This window comes from Bubalus kerabau, chromosome 17, assembly GCF_029407905.1.
Source record: "Bubalus kerabau isolate K-KA32 ecotype Philippines breed swamp buffalo chromosome 17, PCC_UOA_SB_1v2, whole genome shotgun sequence".
Taxonomy (NCBI): Eukaryota; Metazoa; Chordata; class Mammalia; order Artiodactyla; family Bovidae; genus Bubalus; species Bubalus kerabau.
The window spans coordinates 26,993,932-27,019,188 of record NC_073640.1 but is presented as its reverse complement, the minus strand read 5'-3'; the positions used below and the strand labels follow the sequence as shown (position 1 = coordinate 27,019,188).

Sequence of the window (25,257 nt, the reverse complement as noted above, 5' to 3'; positions counted from 1 at the left end):
GTCTAGCAGCTAAGACTCCATGCTCCCAATGCTGGGGGCCTGGGTTCGATCCCTGGTTGGGAAACTAGACCTCACACTCTGCAACTAAGAGTACAATGCTGCAACTAAGGATCCTGCATGCTGCAATTAAGACTTGGCATAGCCAAATATATATATATATATATATATATATATATATATATATATATATATATAATTTTTTTTTAAAGCTCTCCCAGGTTGCAGGGGACAAAGATAGATGAGGAACATTTATGAAGCGATTTCCACCTGCTAGCCCAGCACCGAGGACCTCTCACCCCATCCTCCCAACTGCCCTAGAGGCTGGCAGGACCATTAATGGGTCTCACTTTGCAGGTGAGGACACTGAAGCTTAGGGGGCATCATTCATCCTGAGGGAATGATGGTGTCTGGACTCCAACACAGGTCATCTGACCACAAAGCTGTGTTCTTAATCCTTCATGCTACTTTATGTTTGAGCCCCAGGTTCAAGCCTTTTCTGTCAAGACTCCTATGAAACCCCGTCTGTCTCTTGGCCTCAGCGTCCCCATTTGTACAAGCACCTGGAGTAGATGGTCTTGGAGAACCTTTTAGATCAGCATTTAGATGTTCAGTACAGGCTTGTAGTTACTAAGGCTGGTTGAGCCAAGGACTACTAGTTGGAGGAGGCAGACAGGATTCCAGGGCAGCAAACAGCACTGTGTTTGACACCCTTGTCTGACGCCCTGGGGGCTAACTGACTCCTGACTCAAACCTCCAGCCTCCACCCTGCACTGGTCAGTGGGCCAGGGTCACAGAGTGTGGTCTGTGGTAACCCCGTTCCCTGAATCAGACTGTACTCGCCCCTCGACAATCCCAGGCGCCAGCTGTGAAGTCATGCACCTTCCTAAACAGAGCCTTCACCAGCCAAGACAGAAAGTGTGAACATTTGCAATTCATCCCAGGCCAGTTCTGTGGCTGGGGCAGCCTGCTAAGAGAAGGTCCGTATTCTGTTCTAGATGTAGTCTGGGAAGAAATAAGCAACACTTGTGGTTTTCTCATGAGCCAAAGTATAAAAACAAAGAGCACAGCACTATCCTGTGTGAAGCTCCTTATTCTAGAAAGCCCCTCCCCATGGACCGCAGGGCCCCTTGCCCACTCAGCTGCCAGAACACTGGGGGACTTAAGCAAAATGTGGGCGGGGACTTTGGGTGACGTATCTTCATCTGGGGCGGGGCTTCCTAGGGCAACACCCCTGCCCTGCCAGGCCCCTCACTACACTCCTCAGGGGAGGGGATGAGTCCTCCTCTGAAGGTACCTTTGTATAAAGGAATGAAACATGTTCAGCTCCACTCCTTTTCTCTTTAGCATCGGTCCCCTCAGAGACAACTCCTGCCTGCTCCAGCCAAGTGCTAAACCAGCTGGGGCAGGCTGTACCCCTTCAGCGAAGGTAATAGGAAACTTAATTTGGGGCTGCAATATTAGAAATGCGTGGTGGCCCCTCACACAGGCTGGCAGCAGCAGTAAAACTCATACACCTTCTGCATCTCTGTTGTCTGCAGAGGCCAGAAGAGCCCTGCTCCAGACCCCCAGGAGAGGCACGAAGAGGCTGGATGAGGCTGGCCTGGGGCTTCTGTGGCTTCGCTTGCAGTTCCTTCCATTGACAACGCCTTCCTTCTGCTCCATCTCCACCTGCCCCTGTCCTTTGAGTTCTATCCCAAACGACACCTTCTGCATGGTCTTTGCACACCCTCTCAGTTTGATGAACTTCCTTCTGCCACTAATGCAGCTTTTTGGACCATAGGAACCATGGTAAGAAAAACCTTATATATTAAGACACATGGATTGCTATACCTGAATCACAAATTCCACAAGACAGCCCTTACTTTACTACAGGCAATGTACACTGCTATTTTCTAGACAATTTCATTTTGAAAAACTGTGGTGACCCCCTAAATTGATTTAATGACAGTTGAAAAACCCAAAGTTTGTATCTCAAAGTGCAACCTGACTACCTGTTGAAAAATTATCTTCAAGGTAAAGAAAGTTAAGTTTTTATAAAAGCAAGATCTGTAATAGTATGTATAGTTTGTGACCATTAGTGTTTTTGGAAATGGATGGGGATGCAAGAACGAATGTGATTGACCTACACCTGCCTGTAACACACATAATACTACAATCCACTGAATCTGTCATATTTACTCTTGCATCACTAATACTAGCACCAAGCCTGGCACATAGGAGGTATCCATAAATGCTTAAAAAGTTGAAGTGGATTCAAAAGAACATTTAGTGAGGTTCCCCAAACTCATTTACCCACCCACCCTTCTTCCTACCTTCCCTTCTTCCCTCATTAGTTCTTCAATAAATATTTACTGAAGACCTACTATGTGTCAGGTATTGGGATGGTTGTGGTCCAATCCTGGCTCTGCTCTTAGAATTCCTCCAAGCCCTGGTCTGCATTTCATTTGGGTTCTTCCTTGGAGCAGATACCATGTCTCCAACATTCTAAGAGGAAGTTCCACTTCAAGCTCTTCTTGACAGATTTCATTCTCATTTGCTGCTGGTGCCTTGCTGCCATCTTTGCTATCTATCACTTAACCAAGACTAGGAGAACCACAGAGATGCCTGATGCATCCCACTTTCCAAAATTAGTTGCCTAATGAAGCTTCTCATAAATTCAGGCTGCCTGATTATGATAGGTTGTTGCCTTGTAACTCCCAATGAACACACACTCCGTGTGTTCCATGTTGACTCTGGGCTTTACCACAAGACTTATTTTGGCCCCTGGGACAATAGCAAGCATGATGTAAAGACAGACTGGAAGAGCTGCTTGCATATTAGGGTTTGTTTCCTTGGAACATGCTCTTGGAACTCAGCCACTACGCTGTAAGAAGCCTAAGCCACACAGCAAAACTATGTGGAAACAACCCAAGGTGCTCGGGTTGACAGCTCCAGTTGAGCTCCTAACCAGTACCAACTACCCTCAATGAGTATGTGCCATCTTAAAGGTTCCAGCCCAGTCATGCCCCCAGACATGTAGCCCAAGCAATATCATATGGAGAAAAAGAACCATCTTGCTGAGCCAAGTCAACTCAAAGAATCATGAGAGACAATAAAATGACTGTTATTTTTCCATCATGAAATCTTGAGCTCTTTTATTGCACAGCAATAGCTAACCAAAACACTAGATAGAATATTTTCCAGCTACAGCCTCTTTAATACAGCCAAGCTCTACATAGACCCATAGGGTCCAAATGAAGTTGTTGTTCTCATGATGTTTCTCAGGCTCAGAATCGATGTGGGTGATGACCTGATTATACTCCACCCTGAGGGGCTGGCTATGGGGAGCAGTGTCACCTAAGTCAGAACACCAACTCTGGCAAGCTGTCCTAGGTCATCTAATGCTGTACTCCTCTCCCTAGGAAACCTAAACTCTTGTGAGCACTCAGCACTGTGTCAGAGGATGTCCCAGGATTCATCCAGATATCTTCTAGAGCATTCCGTTTCACTCAAAGATTCAGGGGTGAGAATGATCAATTTTATAGTGAAGGAAATGGTTATATTCTAGAGAAGGCTGCAACACTGGCATTTTAGTCCCACAGAATTTAAGATTTATCAAATACATGTCAATAGATTGCTTTGGGCTTTGGGTGTCCTCATTCCCTGGTCTCTGCTCTTAGGGAAGCTTTGGTGGAAAAGTGTGAGGAACCCTGATCCACTCACACCCCCTCACCCTACTGTTGGAGAGCCCGGAGCTTAGGAAAGGGAAGGGATTTGTCCGAGGTCTCCAGCAAGCTGGTGGCAGAGCTGGGGTGAAAACTCAGACTTTGTTCTTCTAGCATCACCTTTTCCTTTCACCAACTACCTGAATTACAGGTAGAAAAAACATCTTTTTTTTTTTTTTGAGGCCAACCTCCCAACTAAAAGAGAAACAAAGACATTACCTTTCCTGATGTCTTCACTCCTTTCCAGAGGCTAAAAAACAGGACGATGACAACGATGATCAGACAGAGCAAAAGCTGCCACTGGGGCAGGCCAATGTCATGAATCCCACTGCTCTCATGCAGATGCAGGACACCACGCCTGCCGGGGAAGATGGTATCATCAGGGAGGCTGACCTAGGCCTTGACCGCAGGCCAGTCCTTGAAAGTGCACATCGATGGAGACGGGCCCGGGCTGCCCCAGTCCCTGCCCCGCAGCACCTGGACCTGCTCTGTGCAGTCACAGCCTGTGCTTAGCACTGCCCTGCTCTAGCCAGCAAGTCTTCTTGGAAGACACCCCCACCCAAGGCTGTTCTTTAAACAGTTACAAAAGTTTTCAACTTAATAAATATCTCTGCTTGCCAGGTCCTGGAGAGATGGTGGTGAATAAACAGAGGAAAGGTCTCTGTCCTCACAGCACTCACAGGCTAAAGCAGTGGATATTGGAACATCTGGCAATGTCTGGAGATATCTTTAATTGTCACAACTTGGGCAGAAGGCATCTAGAGCAGTGGACCCCAACCTTTTTGGCACCAGGGACCAGTTTCATGGAAGACAGTTTTTCCATGAGTTCAAGTGCATTATATTTATTTCATACTTTATTTCTATTATTATTATGTCAGCTCTACCTCAGATCATCAGGCATTAGATCTCAGAGGCTGGGGACCGCTGATCTAGAGGACAGAAAAGTGGAACACCCTACAATGCACAGGATAACATCCTATACGGCACGAAACAGCCTCCAAAATTCCCATGTTACTGAGCTTAAGAATCCCTGGCCTGGAGACTAAGAAGTAAACATTTCTCCTATTTTACTCAAACTAAACGTATGTATATCCTCTGCCTTAGCAATTCTACTCCTGAGTATCTGTCCAATAGAAACATATACACATGTTCATCAAAAGACATGGTGTAGAATGTTCACAGCGGCATTGTCCATAACAACTCCAAATTGCAAAATACTCAAATATCTATCAACAGTAGACTAGATAAATTATGACATATCCATAAAGTAGAACATTATACAGCAACTAACTCTGTATGGATGAATCTCACACACATAATTTCACGAGAAAGAAGTCAAAACCGAAAGAGGGCTGCTGGGGGCTGGTGACAAGGCTGTGGACAAGGAGGTGATGGCTCCAGCCACGTAGAACTCCTGGGTGACAACAGCTGGTGCAAACATTCCCCACCTTGAGCTTTTTTTCCCTCTACAGTAAAAGGGCTCTCACGAGGTTTACATTGCAGAATATGAGATAGTGCTAGAACTCAGGAAATGCTCAACACCAATGATCATTGGAACTACCAATCTGATTGAGTCCCAGCCTTCAAGGGAACAGTAGGCATCAACAAAGAAGCTGAGGGGGGCCCAGAAAATTCAGCCAAGGGAGTCAGCAGGGCAGGCTTCACAGAGTGGGTATCTGGTGCTTTCTCTGCAGGCCCATGGGAGAGCAGGTGAGTTGAGCTGGAATGCCTGGGTGTGGTAGGAGTGAGATGGGGAAGGTGTGGTGTTGACAGGCCTACAGAGAAGTCTGCAGTGAGTGAATGAGCAGAGCTGTGTGACTGATCAAGGCTCACCAAGACCTGTGTTCCCATCCCTAGAACAGCCTTCATCCTGACCGCCCCGGGGCAGGATGTCATGGCTGTAAGCTGCTCATCCTGCATCAGCTTCCCCAGCAATGAGTCTCCATGTCTGGTCCCTCCTAATATTATCTCTTGATCTGCTACCATCACCCCATCCTCATGGCCCAATGTCAAGCCAGACCCATATTCCCTTCCTTCAGGACTGCTATAAAAACCTCCCCACTCCCCATCATCCCAGTCTCTCCAGTCAGCGCCCTTAAATCCACAGGCTATGCTGCTGTAGAACCATCTGATTCATCTCAAGTTGTGTTCTAACCTTGTCAGTCTCCTGCCCCCCAATCCTCAGAAGCTCTTTATCATCTAAAACAATGGTTCTCATGGGGTGCAAATTTGCCCCTGCCTTCTCCAGACATTGGGCAACATCTGGGGACATTTTTGGTTGTCATAGCTGGGGGGCAGGGTGGGTGTTGCTGGTATCTAGTGGGAAGAGGCCAGGGATAAGCTAGACATCCAAAATGCACAGGAGAGCCATCCCTCTGCAACATGGAATTATCCAGCCCCAGATGTCAAAAGTATCAAGGTTGTGAAATCCTGGTCAAGAGGATAAAAAAAAAAAAATTAAAGGCTTTCAGAATCTGAGGCCTTTCAGTATTGTCCTGTGCCAAGTGCATCCCCTTGCCTTGCCACATCATGCTTTTGGCTCCTTGTGACCGCCAGCCACTTGTCATTCCCCAGTTATATGAAGCTCTCATCGCTCTGGGCCTTGGAACTATCTGTTCCTTTCTGCCTAGAATACACTTTCTGGCCCAATGTGTCTTCCTGGCAAACTTCTCTCCCTGCTAGTCTCAGCTCTAAAATGATGCCCTAGCTGAGGCCCACTCTCCTGTCCTAAGAAGGAGGGAGAGGAAGAGAGAAAGAGGGGGGAGGAGACAGAGAGGGAGAGAGAAAGGTGGGGGAGAAAGTGAGACAGAGAGAGGGAGGAAGTGAGGGAGGGAGGAAGAGGAAGATGAAGAAAAGGAGGAGGAGGAAGTGGAGGAAGAGAATGGGTTGGAGGAGGGGAGGGAAGTGAAGAGAAGTAAAGAAGAGAGACTGGGCATGTCTAAAAAGACAGAGAACTAGAATCAGGTACTGAACCCATCTGACTCTTAATCCTGCTTCTTTCCATTGCTTTACATACAATCAAGTGTTAAATGGTATGAGTAAGCATTTGGCCAATTTGGGGGAAAAAAAAGGCTCTGAACCAACTGTGCTTGCCCTGAAACATGCTAAAACGACTCCAGCATCCCATCAGATGGCTGACATGCCCCCTAACCAGCCCGTTGACTCACATGTGTGCAACGTCCACTTTAAGGTTTGCAGTGGTTGTCTAGCTATTTCATCAGTGAAAAAAGCTAGACTCCAGAGCTGATTTCCAAGAAAAGAGAATCCAGCCTCCTCCCCACTAGAGGCCCCAAGCCTTGGGGGTTAGGACAAGTAACTTGGGTTTGTTGCAGTTTTCCAGCAGTTTAATGAAAATGAATCATCGTTAAGCATATGATCCAGACTTTCCGAAGTCTGCGGGCCAAACGGGCTCAGATCTCACTTGACATTTAAGCGCAGAGGGTTAGTGCTGGGGTGGAGGGAGAGGTCTTTTCCCAACCAGGAACAGGAAGAGAATAGAAGTTTTTTATTCCTGGTGCGTGTTCACCAAGGGTGCCCTTTTACAGATAGAGTTACAGAGCATCATGGTTTCTTTTTGCCTCGGGCTGTTTGGCTTCAGGCCTGGATCCTGGGGAGTATTGCAGTTTTGTTCCCTTAAATGATATGTTCAGTTCATCAGCTTAAACGAACACAAGATGGTAAGAGAATTGGCCAGCAGGCTCCAAGGAAAGTAAAAAAAAAAAAAAAAAACCCAGCTAGCCTCCTCAGGGTTGGCACTGGGAGTCCTACTTGCTGGGTTCCCAAACTGAAAGTGAGTAACTTTTAAAGCAGAAGCATTTAGATAAAAGGGCCATTAAAAACAAATCCCAGAGGCAGCTCATGACTCAGATACTGAGAAGCACACAAAAGCAGCCTGAAGGTGAGAAAGAGATGCATGAGAAGGGCTCCGATCTACCCACAGACACCTCTGCACTCCTGTCCCAAATACACCCCACTGGAGACTCTGAAAGGACAGAGAAGACAGAGAAGAGGCTCACGGATGGAGTGAGAGCCTCCACCCAGACAGCCTGGATTCAGATCCCTTCCGCCACTTCCCTAGAACCTGAACCACCACATTCTTGTCTGTAAAACAGGAGTAATTTCCACCTCTGTGAACTGTGAAGACTAAGTGGGACGTGGACAGGAGGAGATGCTGATGCCTGGATCACAGCAGATACCAGACTTGGGGTGGAGGTGGGGGCACTTAAAAGGATGGAGGAGAGGAGGGAAGGTGGGGGAGAGGATGGGAAGGGAGCTCTATAGAGCAAAAAGCTGCTGAAAATAAGTCTTGGACTCTGCCCTCAACGACATCCCCCAAGAGAATCAGCCCAACGCAAGAGAATTCCCTTTTCTACCTTCTCACAGCCAAGCTCGAGGAAGTTTAAGGCTGTAATTAAAGCAACCAGAGTCTCAAAACCCAACTCACCTCTCCTTCCTCCAGCAGCAGATCTGCTGGCCATGAAGATGTCAGAGGAGGAATCAAATAACAACCAGGCTAGAGATGAGGCTATCATTTTCCATTTTAATTTATAAGGACGAGGGTTACCAAAAGCAAAAAGAAAAATCGTGGATTTTCCTCTATCATGAGATGATAAAGGAGAAAGCCCAGAACCAATTACATGTATCAGCAGCACCCTCAGCTCCATTATCCTCTACCATTCCAAACTGCACTCATAAACTGGGAAGACCTAAAACCTCTACCAGCAAGCTCTCCAGGGGTTCTGGGATTGTCTGAGGCCACACCCCCTCAGGAGAAAACTAAAGGAGGCCCTAGATTTTCCATGACATGATACTGTAAGTATGTCAGACTGACCCCAGTAAGAATCTGTCAGAGATGGGAGAGTGCAGTGGCCAAGACAGGGGCTGTCAACCTTGGCTGGATATTAGAATCAGTGGAGGAACTGTTAATAAAATCCCTGGACCACAGTTGCACCTGGACCAATAAAATGAATCTCGAGGCACAGCATCCAGGCACCAGTGTGTTTTAAGGCTCTCCAGGTGGTTCCAGTGAGCAGCCAGTGTTTAGCATCACTGGGCTGAGAGCTTGGACTTTGAAGCCAGACTTCCTAGGTTCAAACTCACTTCAAATGGCACTTCTAAATGCATGGCTGGGACATAATCGAAGCTGGATAAATGTTAGTTTTGATGACAATAATAATTTGATATCATAATAGCCATTCAAAATGTCTGGAATCCAATATAACACAGAGGTGAAGCCTGCAGGCTCTCGAGTTTCACTGCCTGGAAAGGCACGGGCTAGGGTGAAGAGAGTGAGGATCATGGAACAAAGGGTAAGGAGGAGCTCTCTCTCAAGAGTCCAGCAGGTGCCATCTGCCAGGGTCCAAATCTTGACTCTGCACAGGACTAGCCGTGTGACCATGGGCCAGTGATTTACTGTTGCATCTGCAAAATGAAGCTAATGTTTGCAGCCGAGTTATGTACGGAAGAGTTACAGAAACCTCATGGGGTTGGTGTGAGGTTTACATTGATATAATACATACAGAGAAGTTAGCAGAAAGCCTGATGCACATGGTAAGTGATTAGCTGTTGATGTGATGGAGAGGAAGACAGGGATGATGGTATTAACTTAAATAGATGCTCACTTCAAATTATAGCGGTTCTTTAGATTCTTTGGGGGCTGTAGAAGGATTTCAAGTTCCATGACAACTGTGTTTCTAAATCAATATAATTGTGCACTTGGTCCTGAAAGTCCACAGGAAACACAGATGGAGGCAGGTGGACATGTAGGTCCAGGATGCTTAGCAAAATCTCAGCCTCCATGGCTCATGGAGGGTACTTCCTGGGTCCTGAGAACCCCGACTCCCCTCCCCTGGACCCCAGGAGGCAGCAGACTTTCCAGAGGCCACCTTTAACCACATCAAATCTCCTTGGTCCAACTGCACCGAGATGGCAAAAGTGGGAATGGTCCTAAGGAACCCCATTCTCTGGATAACCCCACTCTCTGGTCTGTGGTTTAGCAAATACACAGGACCAAAGAAGACTGGCCCTGAATTTGTAAACTTGTCTTTTTTCATGCTCTAGACTTGCACTGTCCAAGGAAGCAACTGGCTGTTTAAATGTAAATGAGGGAAATTTCCTGGTTAAGAATCGCTGTGCAATGAAGGGGATATGGGTTCAATCCCTGGTCAGGGAACTCAGGCACTGATTGCCATGGATCAATTAAACCCACATGCCACAATTACTGAGTCCCAGCGCCACAACTAGAGAATCCACCCGCCACAACAGAAGGTCCTGCATGAGGCAACTAAGACCTGATACAGCCAAATAAACAAATACTTTAAAATGTAAATGAATGAAAATTAAATAAAATTAAAAATTCAACTTCTCCGTCACACTAGCCACATCTCAACTATTCACTAACCACATGTGGCATGTGGCTACTGCACTGGGCCGTGCAAACACAGGACATTTCTATCATTGTGGGCATTCTCCTGGGCAGCGCTGCTCCAGACCAGGAGTCAACAAGCCACGCCCCCTGAAACTCGGCTGTGACCTATTGAGTGATGCCTGTGAGCTACAGATGGTTTCTATCATTTTAAAGGGTAAAATTAAATAAAGAATATGCAAGATAGGTGTTTGGCCCGCAAGGCCCAAAATGTAATCTTTTACTGGAAAGTTTTCTAACCACTACTCTAGACCATGTGTCCCTTGAGAGTGAGGTTCGAGTGGGATTTACCTGTCCTGCCCCACACCTTGTGCCAGGGACTTTCTGCTTATCTGCTAACACTTGTGCAGGGATTGCTAAAATGGGGCTCACCCCCATCCCCTGAGGGATAAAGACAATAGATGCTACATTCTGAAGGGACCACTATGCAAACTTTCAAAATTAGATGGCTGACAAGTTGACTATCACCAACCTCAAGGACTTCAAAGGATGGAGTAGAGGTTGAAAGGGTTCAAGGAAGCAACAAAATAAATAATGACGGTTATGGGTTAAACCACAGAATAAAATAAACTCCAATGAGCACATACAGACAGAAATGAGTAAATGAATGAATGGACAGATAAGAGAAAAGGGACAACTTTTCCCTTCAATTAATCTAGAGGGAATGATGAGACTAGAAATCACTTTGGACAAACACTATAACAATAATTCTCATTTGTGGGACTTCCCTGGTGGTCCAGTGGCTAAGACTCTGAGCTCCTGGTGCAAAGAGCCCAGGTTCGATCCCTGGTCAGGGAACTAGATCCCACATGCCACAACTACGAGTTTGCATGCGACAACTAAATATCCTGTGTACCTCGCCAACGTCAGGCCTGTGGTGGCTGCTGAGGACACGTTACAAGGACTGACGTGGCCCCTTCCTCTCCAGTGGTGTCCTTTAGTGTTTGGCTCAGGTTCTGCCCAGTACAGGTCTTGATGTGAACAGTACAGGTCCCCATGCGAACAGGACGAGGGGTCAAGGACTTACTCGTAAAACTCTGCTGCAGGTGTGAACTTGTACTTGGAGTACTTGGTGTGGTTGCCCAGCACTGAGCTGTTGAGGAGCTTGGGGTCTGTGCAGTTGGGGCTGTTCCAGGCGTGGCCGCAGTCAGTCCAGGGCAGGTTCGGGGTGAAGGAAGAGAAGAGGTAGTAGAGGGACCAGGCGATAATGACGTTGTAGTAGAAGCCAACGTAGAGGGCGATGAGGATCACAGCGTAGCCAACTCCTGGGTGGGGGGCACAGGGGGTCAGGCAGGGGCTTCCCTAGGCCCACTCTCCCTCCCAGAGCCATGTCTCCAGGGAAGCTGGCTCCAACCATTGCACTACCCACCCCTACGCCTGTCTTTTTTCTGTAGCAGACCGTCAGAGCCTAAATCCCCCGGGGCAGAAGAATGCAGTGGGGGGAGGGGAGTGGGAGATAGTTAGGGAGTTTGAGATCGACATGTACACACTGCTATATTTAAAATGGATAACCAACAAGGTCCTAGTGTACAGCACATGGAACTCTGCTCAATGTTATTGGTAGCCTGGATGACAGGGGAGTTTGGAGGAGAATGGATACGTGTATATGTATGGCTGAGCCCCTTCGCTGTCCACCTGAAACTATCACTACATTGTTAACTGGCTATACTCCAACATAAAACAAATGGTTTTAAAAAAATTCCCCAGGCACCCACCATCCCTTTGCCTGAGGGCTCTCTCTTGCCGCTGGAGCCCATCTGTCCACTCATAAGGCAGGACAGAAATGCCAGGATCTTACTGCTCCCAGGGAGCAGCCAGGCCAGGTGTTGGAGTACAAGTATCCCAGCTCCCGCTATAACTTAAAGTGAGCATCTATTTAAGTTAATACCATCATCCCTGTCTTCCTCTCCATCACATCAACAGCTAATCACTTACCATGTTCATCAGGCTTTCTACTAACTTCTCTGTATGTATTATATCAATGTAAACCTGACACCAACCCAGTGTCTGGAATCCATATTTCCAGACTTTCTGCTGCTAAGTCGCTTCAGTCGTGTCCGACTCTGTGAGACCCCATAGACGGCAGCCCACCAGGCTTCCCCGTCCCTGGGATTCTCCAGGCAAAAACACTGGAGTGGGTTGCCATTTCCTTCTCCAATGTATGAAAGTGAAAAGTGAAAGTGAAGTTGCTCAGTCATGTCCGACTCTTAGCAACCCCATGGACTGCAGCCTACCAAGCTCCTCCGCCCATGGGATTTTCCAGGCAAGAGTACTGGAGTGGGGTGCCATTGCCTTCTCCATCCAGACTTTCTAGGCTATAGCTATTCCTGACATCTCCAAAGTGCTCCGTGTAACTTTGAATGGTGGATGTGCTTGACCTTGCCAATACTTATAAATTCCACAAGAGAGCTGGTCTACCAAGGATCCCACCTTTGGAGTAGATTCTCCAGGGGCACACAGAAGTCTTTTAGAACAACCTCTGACTCCTTCTTTACCTTTGAAGAATGGGCAGATTTTCCACACGGTAGCTGCCCCTTCCCGGTTGTACTGGCCCAGAGCCAGCTCCATGTAGAAGAGGGGCATCCCAGCGATGATGAGGAACAGGGTGTACGGGATCAGGAAGGCACCTGGGGGACATGGAGGCAGAGCATGAGCCCCAAGACCCCTGTCCAGCCTTGGGCCTGCCCCTCAGAGTGTGTGGATCAATGTTGGTCAGAGTTGTAAGGGTTGTCATTCATCTGTCACCTGGCCATTTCTCAAGGAGTGTCTTGTGGTAGGAACACCAGGGCAATTAAACAAATAATCATAATATAATGAAAGTTATAGCACTACTCACAATCATAATCATGAGGTTCTGTGGTCAAATTAGTAAAATCTGGTTCATCAAATCGAAATAGAGGACTTTCCTGGTGGCCCAGTGGCTAAGACTGTGCTCCCAAAGCAGGGGACTCGGGTTTGATCCCTGGTATGGGAATTAGACCCCACATGCTGCAACTAAGACACAGTGCAGGCAAATAAATAATAAAATTAAAATAAATAAATATTTTTTAAAAGCTAAATAGGCTTGTTCCTTGCAGAATTCTCTATGCCTTTGATACATAAGCACATGTTGTGACAGGCTATGAGGAAGATCAGCTGCAGTCTTTACCAAACTGATTTCAACACAGAATCCTTTCTTTCATGAATCACCACTCTGGGGAATGCCAATCACCCCAAACCCTTCCTTTTATAGGTAAGGAAATTGAGAGCAGAGAGGGAGAGATATGTAACTAGTGCCCAAAGTTATATATGATTGAGTCGGATATTTTTTTTTTTTTTGGCTGCACTGGGACTTAGTTGCAGAATGTGGGATCTAGTTCCCTGACCAGGGATTGAACCTAGGCCACCTGAATTGGGAGCTCAGTGTCTTAGCCACCATTTAAGGTCACCTGGGACTTTCCCAAATATGACCTCATTGGATTGTCCGCAGTCTCACTTCACTTCACAGACATAATCAGAGAGGGTCATTATTTGTGCCCCTGAGCCACCCCCACCCCACACCCTGGGGGCAACTGAAGGCAGAGAAGTCCACTTGGCTTTGTTTGCATGGCTGCTAAGTGACAGAAGCAGGATTCACGTTCATTTCTTCCAACCCATCAGGCTCACTCTCTTACTGGCAGCTGAAGGTAAACAAACACTGGAGCAAAGAGGCCAGAGGCTCCAGTCTCTGACCAGGAAGATGCCCACCCAGAACACTGCCGAAACTAGAGAGAGCCCTTGGCAAGATGGGCAGCAACAAATCCCTGGGAGAATTCCTGGTGGAATGAGACAAGTCTGAGCTCCAGAGAAAGTTCTTGGTATGTCCAGTAGCCTGGGGTGAGCTTAACGGGTTCTGACGCTGTGAGGTGACTCACGGGATAGATACCACGTCAGCCTAGGCTGCAAGCGTGATCAAAGCAAAATGCCAGCTTCTTGGCCTGGGTGCAGCTGGAGGTGGCCAGGCCAGACCACACTCCTCCCGCCACTGGCCTTTGGCTGAGATGCTGTAACCTTGGAAACCAAACACTCTCTGACCCGCCCACAGTAATAAAGTGCAGAAACTGGGAAATATTCAATGATGATAATATTAGGAAGATAATATTCCCAGCTGTGTTCCAGGCACTGTGCTCCATGTAATGTCTCATTCCACCCTCACAACAACCTTAAAAGTATTACTACCTCCAATTTATGGATGTGGAAACTGGGCCTCCAGGTGAGCAGAGAATCGTGGCAAAGTTGTGTGCACCCAGGGTTACACTCACCCAGCTACCCAGACTGTCAATCTTCACTTTCTTCCCAGGGCTTCTCCTCAGGAAGCCCAGGGCTCTTAGTGACAAAGCATGAAATTCTGCCCCCAGTGCTCTGAGACCCAGTTCTTTTGTAGCAGGAGATGGGCCAGTAGGGTGGGCAGTAGGGAAGAAACCACTGGAAAATGAGGATCTCCTATGTACCCAGCAGAACACTGGGCACTGGACAGCTGTCATCCCATTTACCCTGCCCAGAAACTGTCTTGGGTAGCAACTCCTATACCCATTTTTCAGAGGAGGAAATTGAGGCTTAGAGAAATTAAGTGACTTATCTAAGTTCACTCAATTGGTCAATGATATCTGGGATTTGGACCCTTGTCTGCCTGGCTCCAAAACTCCAGAGCCATTCCCAAAATATTCTGCCAATTTCAGACTATCTCAGCCAAGATGTAGGACATGAGTCTGAATAAAATCTCAACAGAGGACGTTCTAAAACTGGGACTCTGGGGGCCAGGTGATCCACCTGGTCTATTGGCCATGTTCAACATTTCAGCCCCTGCTCCAGGCTGGATTTCTTCTTCCCTTTTTTTTGTGTGTGTGTGTGTGTGTGTGGACCATTTTAAAGTCTTTAGATTGAATTTGTTATAATATTGCTTCTGTTTTAAGTTTTGGTTTTTTGGCTGCAAGGCATGTGATATCTTAGTTCCTCGGGGATCAGGGATCCCTGATGAAGGGGAACTAGGGATTGAACCCACACCCCTACATTGGAAGGCGAAGTCTTAACCACTGGACGCCAGGGAAGTCCCAAGGCTTAGACTTCTTTGAAATGGCCACATGCCAACCTTTCCCTTCCCCTCTTCATTTCTTACTTTCAATCTCTATCATTCTCTTTCCCCATACAGAGAGGGCTAGTCTGGCTTCAGAATGCACATCTGTCCACACTGTCGACAGCAATGTTCATGACGCTGACCGAGGTCAGGGTGGTGGTGGTGATGATGGAGTTGGTAAAAGTAACAGGTACCATTTATTAAGCCTCCATTATATGCCAAGCCACACACTAAGTTTTTGAATAATTATTCCTTTAAAACCATCCCTGAGAGAGAATTACCACCAATCCCATGTAAAAGATGAGGAAACCGAGGCTTAGAAAGGTCAAGTTGCTTGTCTGAACCAGTAAGTAGGCAGCTTGGCTCCACATTGGGATCTGTCTGCACCCCCCCTTATGGCCACCTGCCATTGCCCATGGGGCCTGGAGCCAGAGAGTAAGGGAAACAGACGTATTAGAGTGTTAAGTTAACAGGCCTGAAGACTGAAGTCAGTGGCCCAAGGAAAAAAGGAAAGAAAAAATCCAGGAGTCACGCCTCAGGTCTTGGCAGCGTGACTTGCTCCTGGCAACTGGATGCTCTTTTCTACAGCCAGAGGAAAGAAGAGCATCATCAGCCAATTTACCAGGCATCTCACGTTGGCCAGTTTTCTCAACTCTAAGCCTCTGGGCGGCACTGCCAACAGGTAGGTAAATTGCCCAGTTTGAGATTCATCTCCTCTTGTGCTGGCTGGGAGGCCCAGTGGAGGGACAAGAGGAAAAATGATGGGTCTGCACAAGTCCAGGACTCTTCCAAATGCATTTGATGTGGGCCAGCCGAAGCTTCAGCTGGCAATAGACCAGAAACACTCAAGAATGACGGAATGGCTGAGTGTGAATGAAAACCAGAAAGCTGTCCAGTGGCCAGTGTCTTATCCTAATAGAAGACATCAACCGGTGAGCTGGTCTAAGCCTCCTTGCCGAAAGATCTGGAGGAAGCCAGGGCAGAGCTGAAGAGTCAGAAAGAGATTTATCAGGGGTGCCTAAAGGTCAGCAGAGGATGCTTCTCCTAGAAACAGCCCTGCAGCAGCTCCTGGGACACTGAGACTGGTTGCACACTTCGTAGAAGGTGCTGCTCTGTAAGGTCCCAAACTGCCACCTTCCCATGGCCCTGCCTCATCTCCCTGTGTGGTGGTGCCAACTGCATCCAGCCTCACAAGGGCTGGAGAGCTGAGAACCTAAGAGGCCACAAGCCCAGAGTCCTGGCTTCGGCTGTGCATGTTCTGGGCTGATAGGTGCAGAGCTGGAGAAACAGAGGCAGGGTGTACTTCCGAAGGATTTCAGCTCCTGGTAGTCTCCACCATTCACACACAAACTGCCTGACACCCCATCATTAGAGAGGAACCCTACTGGTCAGAGTGGGGTTCTGGAATCCTCTGTGGAAATGCCAAGTCCTCAGAAAGGGAAGCCAGTGGTCACTCAGTTTAGAGTGGGGTGTGCTGGAGCAGACCCCGGGTGGGTGGGGAGGACCCCAGGACAAGGGATCCAGCAAAACGTGGGAGGGGACTTAGTAAGACATGGCATGGCCCAGGCCTGGTGGGGAATCAGGAGGAGGTGGAGGGACTGTGATCAAGGAGGGGCTGCAGGAGGGAGAGGAGAGTCCCTTGACAGGAGAGTCCCTTGAGTCCCTTGGACCAGTTTCCCAGTCTGTGAAGGGCAAGATTCCTCAAAGTGGCCACATTCTGATACATTAAGATATGAAAACCCACAGAACTGTTCACCTGGTGCCTGAAGCTCAGCTATAGGCTGTCACTGCCCATGGCTTTCACCAGAATTCCCAGAAAACCTTGGTCAGTGCATAGGGCAGCAGATCTGTTCCTGTTCCCCAAATACCCCAAGGGTATAGACAGCAGGGAGAAAGAGAAAGTGAGATTTCAGTAGGAGACATAGCTTCAGCATGTAGCAGGCCCACTCAACTGGCAGGGCCCAGGATAAGAGCACACGTGGAGATCTACCTTACAATGTCTACACATTAAAGATGACAACTCAGGCCGCAGCTGTTAAACATGCCCCTTCTTCCTACCTTGACGATTAGACCTTCAGCGTGGTTCTATTCATTATAAAGTTCAATTCTGGAACCCTCGGTTCTTGGAGAATTTGTGCTGGAATGTGGAAGCATGGTGGGGGGCCCCAGATTCTGATTCTTCCCCACCCCAGCTCCATCCAGAGACGTGTGAGGCCTTTTGCAGGTTCATGTGGACTCTTGTGCCCACAAGTCTAAGCTCTGTCCACAGCCTCTGCAGACAGCGGGCCCTTGGCTTCCCCTTGGCCTGGGTCTGCACAAGCCTGTAACCCAGTCCAGGCTGGGGTAGAAGGATCCAGGTAAGGGGACCATGCAGAGATTTCCCTGGTGGTCCAGTGGCTAAGACTCTGCACTCCTGATGCAGGGGGCCCGGGTTCGATCCCTGGCCAGGGAACCAGATCCCACAAACCGCAACCAAGAGTTCACATGCTGCAATGAAAGGTCCTGTGTGCCTCATCCCCTGCCCTTTACTGAGACTAGCCAGCAGCATCCATACACTTCTCTATGGAAGCCCCTGCTGTGCTATGAGGGGATTCTACAAAATGATCCACAAAATGACCAGAACTGACTTTTCTTGGCTCCGCAATCTCTCACTATCCCCTGTACTACCGCATCTTCACTTTGGGTCCTTCCAGCTGACCTCTGGCCTTAGCTCTGAGTGCAGGACAGTCCTAGCGAGGAAGAACGCTCACTCCCCTGTAGATTAAACCCCAGTTCTCTAAGGAGGTCAGTGGGGGTGAAATTCAGGCAGACTGGAGCTGGGCTACCCCTCCCCTCTGTGACAATTCTCCCCTGGCTATCAACTTTGCAGGATCTGACTTGAATCTTCCTAATGAAGTTTCTTGAAGATTTTGGTTTCTCACCTCCTCCATCCTGGTCTCTTTAAGAGGAAGCAATTATAGGCTGCTTGGAATGGTCCGAACCATATTAGAGAAGAAAACGTAACCTACGAAGAACAGAGTGGAACTCCCCTTCCTGATTTGGGAGCTAATACTACCTCAATAACAGAATATAAAATGACATTAACTTGTAGAATATCTATAATAGACTCTGAACTCCCTAAAGGCAGAGACTGCCTTTTGTTCATCTCTATATTCCTGGCACAGGATGGGCACTTAGTAAACGGGGTTTTTTTTTGTTGTTAAATAAATGGATCCCAGCAGTGACTCACACAGAGGCTACAGCTAATGCAAGCCCCGGGGCCTATCTCCACTTGTGCTGTGGCCTCATCCTTACTTAGGCAATTGGGTTTGGGACCGCAGGGCAGGATGTAACATTTATACTTGTGAAACCCCATCTTGTTGCAAATGGTCTCTCTAGATCTTTTTGGCCAGCTCAGAGCAATGGGCCAATCATGCTGGTAATGTCAGATCATGGTCTCAGCTCCAGCCCTGGATGAACAGCCTCATTCCCACAAACTTCTTAGCCGGAGGGCCACACCAACTGGCAGCTCATGTGCATCTGAGCTGAATCACCAGCGTCAGGCTTGGGAAGTCCCGGATGTAGATGGCCCCCTGCAGCCAGGCCCAATGTGAGACCACTGAGTTTGCAAACTCCTGCCCTTTGTACCTGCCACCACTTCTTCCTTGGCCTTAAGAACCCCAGATATTTTGACCAAGAGGATTCCCAAAGGTCTGTGGGTACCTGAGAACCTGAGCTCACTTGAGGAAAGAAGGGAAACCTATTTGGGACCCAGAACTACATATCTCATGGGACCCTATATAGGAATGCTCATCCCCATTTTTCAGGTAGGGAAACAACAATGGGATAAGGTTAGGTGGTTAGAAATTCCAGGCCTGGGGCTTCCCTGGTTGTCCAGTGCTTAAGAATCTGCCTGCCAATGTAGGGGACATGGGTTCGATCCCTGGTCCAGGAAGATCCCACATGCTGGGAAACAACTAAGCTTGTGCTCCATAACTACTGAGCCCTTGCTCTAGAGCAATAACAAAGACCCAGCCCAGCCAAAAATAAGTAAATAAAAAGAAATCCCAGGTCCAAGCATGATTCCTTTCCAGTCTTACAGCCCTTCCAACTTTCTCTTAGAGCCAAGTCTGCTCCCTCCAAAATCAGGACCCTTTCCTACTCCCGGATCTAGCCTGGGTCTAGCAGTTCCAGATCTAGAACCATCAGTAACAACTTCATTTACTGAGCCCCTACTATGTGCCAGACACTGTTGTGAGTCCTTTGCTTGTAGTATCTCTAACATCACATCACTCTATGGGAAGATGCTATCACCCTCCGCCCACCTTTTCTGCACAAGGAAACTGAGGTCCAGAAGTGACTTGTGCAAGGCCACATTTCCAGGAAATGTCAGGTTCAGAGTCAAGCTCAGGTCTGTTGGAACCTAAAGGATATCTCTCTGACAGCTCAGAGCCATCAGCCGGACACGTCTCAAGCTGTCATTTACAAAAGATAATTCACAGTGGTCTCTTCTCTGGCAGGGAGGCAGACATGAGGACCCAACTGATCTGTCCACTTCTCCCTGGGGACCAGCAGGGCCAGGTGCAAGACCACAGGAGTGGAGGACCTTGGAAAAAGCCTCACTGGCACTGCCTCCATGTTCAAGAAGGTTCTGAACAAAGCCTTGGAACTCCTGAGAGGGGCTTTCCTGGCCAGACGCCACCTGTATCCATGCATCTCAGCAATTAGCTTATGGGAAGATGTTCAGACAGGCTGATCTTTCTCAGTAATTCATTCAAAAAAATATTAGCCAGAGGCCTAAACTATTGTTACCTTTATCATTTCAAAATATCCTCCAGTCTGGGCCAGCGTGAACAGCTGGACTTGGAAGTTGCCATGTTAATACTGGCACCAGGAGAGCACACAGCTTGTTAAGTAACAGGGCGTGTGAGTCCTGGCTTGGGGGCAGTGCTGATCCAGGCCTTGGAGAGGGACGGATCTCAGGGATCACCCAAGATCACCACCAGCTTCAGTGGGGCACCTGAGCTCAGAGAGGGGGACTTGAGCTCAGAGAGGGTGATAGAGATGGAATTCGAACTTGGGTCTTTTGACTGCGTCCAGAATCACAGGTTATCACCTACCAACCTGCTTGCCCATCTCTGGGGCTGATTTTTAATCACTGGATGAGAACTGACCGACAAGGAGCAGCCAGGAGGTCTCAGCAGAGACAGTGCCCAGAAGAGGCCTGCTGAGCATTCCCTGGAGGGGTGAGGAGTAACTTAGAACAGGAGCTGCCTCAGACTCTAATATACGAGGCTGCCCTGCTCCACTGTGCTCCATGGACATTCTACCCAGAAATGGAAATTCACTTGTGTAACTTTCCCCGGCCCGGAGCCTGGCAGTCAAGGTCTCCATAGCCTGGCCCCAACTTGCCTCTCCACCCTTCTCTCCCGGCTTGCCCTTCAACCAGTCTGTACTCCTAATCTCAGAGATGACCCCACCTACATTCTCACACAACTAGAATTCCTCCTCCCTTTCCTGAGGTTTGTGTGTGCCCCACCTGTCTGTGCTCCAACCACAGCCCACCTCCTCAGAGTCTTTCCTAAGTGGCCCTTCCCCAGGCTCATCCATCTCACACATCATCCTAAAGATGTGAATAAGAAGCGGCAGCTACCTTTACTAAGGCCATTGTTCACGTCAGGCCCTCCAGGGGCATTATCACCTTGAGTCCTCACAATGACCCTCTGAGTTGAACATTTGCCAGACGAGGAAACCAGGGCTTGGAGAGTCGCCCAGTGTTACACAGCTAGAAGCTGGAACCCAGGACCCACAGCCAGGGCTCCTAATCCCTAGGTGCCACCCCCACCCCCACCAGCACAGGCTTCCTCACTTTGTTGGTTCCTGCTGGCGGGGTTAGGGGTTCTACTGTTCCTGGGTAGGCATTAGGTCTCTGAGGGCCTGGACCATTTGATTCATTTACTCATTAGTTTGTCGGCCACCTTCTACCACATCCCCTGGATCTAGCCCTTATCTTGGGCATTAGAAATACAGGCATGGGGACTTCCCTGGTGGTCTGGTGGCTGAGTCTGTGCTCCCAATGCAGGGGACCTGGGTTTGATCCCCGGTCAGGGAACTAGATCTCATATGCTGCACCTAAGACCAGTGCAGCCAAATAAACAAAACTCAACCATAAGAACTTCCCTGGTGGTCCAGTGGTTAAGACTCCACCTTCCAATGCAGGGGCCCCAGATTTGATCCCTGGCCGAGGAACTAGATCCCACATGCCACAACTAAGAGTTCGCATGCTGCAACTAAGACCCCATGCAACCAAATAAAGAAAAAGTAGTGTGACTAATATAATAAACAGAAAAAAGGAATACAGGCATGAAAAGCCACAGCCTCTCCTCTCAATGTGCCCTAGTCTGTTTGGAAGACAGACCCACAAAGAGACAAATGACCAAACAACCCAGAATGGCTGATGGGCAGGGCTAGCAATTCCAGGAGAGGGAGCGTCTGGCCAATTTCGCCCCAAAATCGGAACATGTGACAAATGTGCTGTGTCTTGTGCCCTGGGTGCCTGGGACAGATCACCTTGCATACAGCAGGAACTCTCAGTTGGTGGCGATGGCCAAGGGAGCACACAGTGTCAGTGAAAACACCAGAATATCCTTCTCGCTGACGTGTCCAATTGGCCACCTGGGGTGCTTTTGGTTTCAACAAACACTTAAAAAAGAGAATGACGTGTAGCAGCATGACAATGAAGCCCTTAGGTGACCAGAGCGCCTGGCAGGCAGAAGTGGCAGTTAATACATCTAGGTGACCCCTGCGGAGCCTAACACTGTGCCTCATGCCAAGAGGAACCCAATAAATACTGCTGATTAATGACAGAACCTGCCTCTGTCTAGGGTCATGCAGCCTCGGACGGTCATGGAGGACGTGCTAGACAGAGTGTCCTAGGTTCTCAGTCTTTCATTCCTCACCTCCCTGTCAGCTAAAAAATGACAGAGAATCCATGTCTCCTCCCTGCTTGAGTCTGAAGGGCCAGAATGCTTAAACCTGATCAGAAACTCATGAGAAGCTGCAGCAGCCCAATGAGGGAAAGTTTCACCTCTGGATTATCTGTTTCCCATTCCTCACCCAAAACAAGTGTCCAGAGTACACACTGAAGCAAACAGCTTGGGACCCTATGGGACAAGGTCATGAGCTTTCCCTCCAACTCCAAACTCTTACCCTGCCTCCCTCTGACCCCCTGGAGTCCTGAGCCAGAGCCCCCACCAGGCAGATGGCCCACTGGATAGAAAAATATTTCGGCTCTGGTGGCCCCCCACCCCCCTTTGCCGACTTCTTCCTCTAGGTCATTTTCCCAGGCTCGCTACAGGGTACTCCTGAGCTCATCCCAGCAAAGAGGGGAGGTCTGGGGCAGTTTCGGCAAAAGCTCTCAGGAAGGAGCTAGGGCTAGGCCCCAGTATCCTGCACGCTGGGCTGTTTTCCCCAGGACTCTGCTCCTTGAGTGGGCTGTAGTTGATAACTAGGCTCTCATCCCAGGGCAGGCAGTATTAGGTTACCTGGCAAAGGAAGGGGGAGAGAGCCTGACTGCTGGAGTGACGTTTCCTCCAGGCCCTTCTCCCACTCTACCCTACAATGTGGCCAGGACCCCAGGAGTTAGAGGCTTCTTCCTAATCACCCAAGCCTCTTGCCCCAAGGATTAGACCAGTTCTTGGTAGTGGCTGACACTACCCACCTAGGCTGTGCTCTCTGGCCCCTCCAGCCAAAGGACCATCAACCTGAGCAGTGGAGTTCTCTCTGCCACTAGCTTCTCTTTATGTGTCTTTCATCTAAGGGTTTCTGTCCCCAAGAGTACAGGGCCTCCCAAGTGCCTTCAGGGAACCCAAGTCCTTTATCAAACTCAGAGCGCTTGGAGTTAGGATTACTCCAGAATGTGCGCCTGGTTGTCACATTCTGTGCACTTTCAGTGCCGCGTCAGAAGCTCTCCAGATCTCTACCTCCCTTCCTGCAGACCATCAAAAGGTTCGAGCTCCTCACCCAACTTGGTGCCCTGTAGTCTGTCCTTCTAGGCATGCGCCCATCACTGTCCAAGTTCATGCCAAGGTCATCCCCTCGATTTCCCTCTTCCAAAGGGGACTCCTTTTCCCGTGAGCCCTGTTTGGTCTCTTCCTGCGCCCTGGACTTGCCCGTCTGTCTCTTTATCTCCTCCCGTGGGTATCCCCAGCTCCTCTCCCGGCCCCCGTCACAAACAGGTAGCTTCCCAAGTCAAAACCCCCAGCCCGTCAGGGGGCTCACCGCCTCCGTTCTTGTAGCAGAGATAGGGGAAGCGCCACACGTTGGCCAGGTCTACGGCGAAGCCGACCACCGACAGCAGGAAGTCGATCTTCTTGCCCCAGGTCTCTCGGGGCTGCTCATCGCCGTCGCGGGACGCCAGGAGGCACTGGACGCCGTTGCGCTCTTTCACCACCAAGACTTCTTTGCGCTTCCGCGGGGGCTGCTCCGACCCCGGGCCCGCCCCGCCATTCTCCGGCTGCACCTGCGGGTTCATCCGCGCCAGAAGCATGGGTGCGGTTGGTGAGAGGGGCGTCAGGAATACTGGGAGTACGCAGAGGCTCTGCTGGGATCAAAGGAAACGATGTGATCACTGGGCCATTCCACCCTGCCTGCGGCCTCCCGGGAGCGCCGGGATACTGTGGTTGGCACGCGCTGAGCGGGCGCAGGGTGCCCAGAAAAGGCGCGCCTCTGTTGGAAAAATTTGGAAGCAGAGGTAGTGGCGCGCCCGACTGGGACGGAACTTATAAGTGGAAACGGCCCCTGCAGCCCTCGGGATAGTTCCTGGGACCCCGAGCGCTTCCCTCATTCGCCCTCTCCCTCTTGCCCCCAAAAGGCGAGGTTTGGACACGCCCAGGCAGAGGTTTCCGGGGGTGGTGACTTGACCCGGTGCAGCTGGCTGACCCCTACCCTCAGCTCGGGTCTGCGCCACGTCCAACAGCACCAGGAGCCTTCCCGGACACTTATTACCTCTGCCCTTCAAACTCGCTGGCACCCTAGCTCTGCGCATCCCAGCCTGGGCCTCCTTGGCACACCTAGTCCGGTCCCGCGCGCAGGGCGCACTCACGTGTCCGGCAGCAAAGGGATCCCGGGTGCCGTGCGCCCTGCCTGCCCGCCCCGGACCCGCCTCGCCTCGCCAGGCTGTGGGGCGCGGGCTGGGGCTGGGGCTGGGCTCCGCCGCGTGGCGCTCGGGCGCGGCCAGAGGAGCGCTGAAAGCGCGGGGCGGCCGGCGGGGCGCGGGTCTGCTGGTTCTGACCGTGCTGGGCGGGGGCCGGGCTGGTAATGTAGCCTGCGCCCCAGGTAACGCGCCGATTGCATTAACCCAGCGCCGGGCCCGCTCTGTCTGGAGCCTGTTAGCGCTAATGGAGACTGACAGCGCGGCCGGGGATGGGCAGGGGCGGGGGCGCGGCGCGGGCTCGGCGGACTTCAAGAGCCCGGCTCACGGCGACTCGCCAGACCCGGGCGACCACTGCCTTCCCAGCACGCACTGGGACACCAGACTCAGCTCCTGGGGGCAATAGGCTCTGACCTTCGACTATAGGAAGAGAGCGAGACTCTCAGAACTAAGATCTGAGTTTGAGAGGGAACAGGGAGAAAACTGGGGAGTGCAGTGGCGGTTCAGTATCAGTTCTGTCATCCGCTGCAGGCCACGTAAGCTACCTGCCCAGAGTTTCTTCATCAACAAGATGGGAATGTTCTGTTCAGTGCCTACTGAGGGCTGGTGGGCCATCGGGTGGGTTTTGTTTAGCTTGTTCAGATTGAAAGGTCACAACGGGGTGCTTACTCCTTCATCTGTTTGTTATGGGCAGGCTAGCAAGGCATTTGAGATTCTGACCCCTATTACATGAGGCTTAGAATTGCTCTTCATTCACTTATTTACCTATTTGTGCACCCCTTTGCTCACGTGTTCCTACATATGCCTGTTAAGTGCCAGACACTGTGCTAGGCTCTTGAGATACATTAGTGGACAACTCCGTCAAAAATTAGTGGACAACTCTGTCAAAAAAGTCATGGGACTTCCC

At 49.6% G+C, this 25,257-nt stretch overlaps 1 protein-coding gene and 1 non-coding gene across 3 annotated transcripts in view; one reads left to right on the top strand and one right to left on the bottom strand.

Annotated features, from left to right (window-relative positions):
* The window catches only part of SLC6A2 (solute carrier family 6 member 2), a 42,406-nt gene extending 18,629 nt beyond the window's left edge, over positions 1-23,777 (bottom strand). For both annotated transcript variants that reach the window (XM_055552076.1, XM_055552077.1), the window contains exons 1-4: positions 23,480-23,777; positions 12,624-12,755; positions 11,156-11,393; positions 3,924-4,062 (exon numbers count right to left, since the gene is read on the bottom strand). In XM_055552076.1, coding sequence (XP_055408051.1) covers positions 3,924-4,062; positions 11,156-11,393; positions 12,624-12,755; positions 23,480-23,747 — 777 coding nt within the window. In that variant the 5' untranslated portion in view covers positions 23,748-23,777. The remainder of the gene's footprint in view (positions 1-3,923; positions 4,063-11,155; positions 11,394-12,623; positions 12,756-23,479) is intronic.
* TRNAR-CCU (transfer RNA arginine (anticodon CCU)) lies at positions 17,600-17,672 on the top strand. The gene has a single exon. It is a non-coding gene; the product is annotated as a tRNA-Arg (tRNA).
* Positions 23,778-25,257: the final 1,480 nt, after the last annotated feature.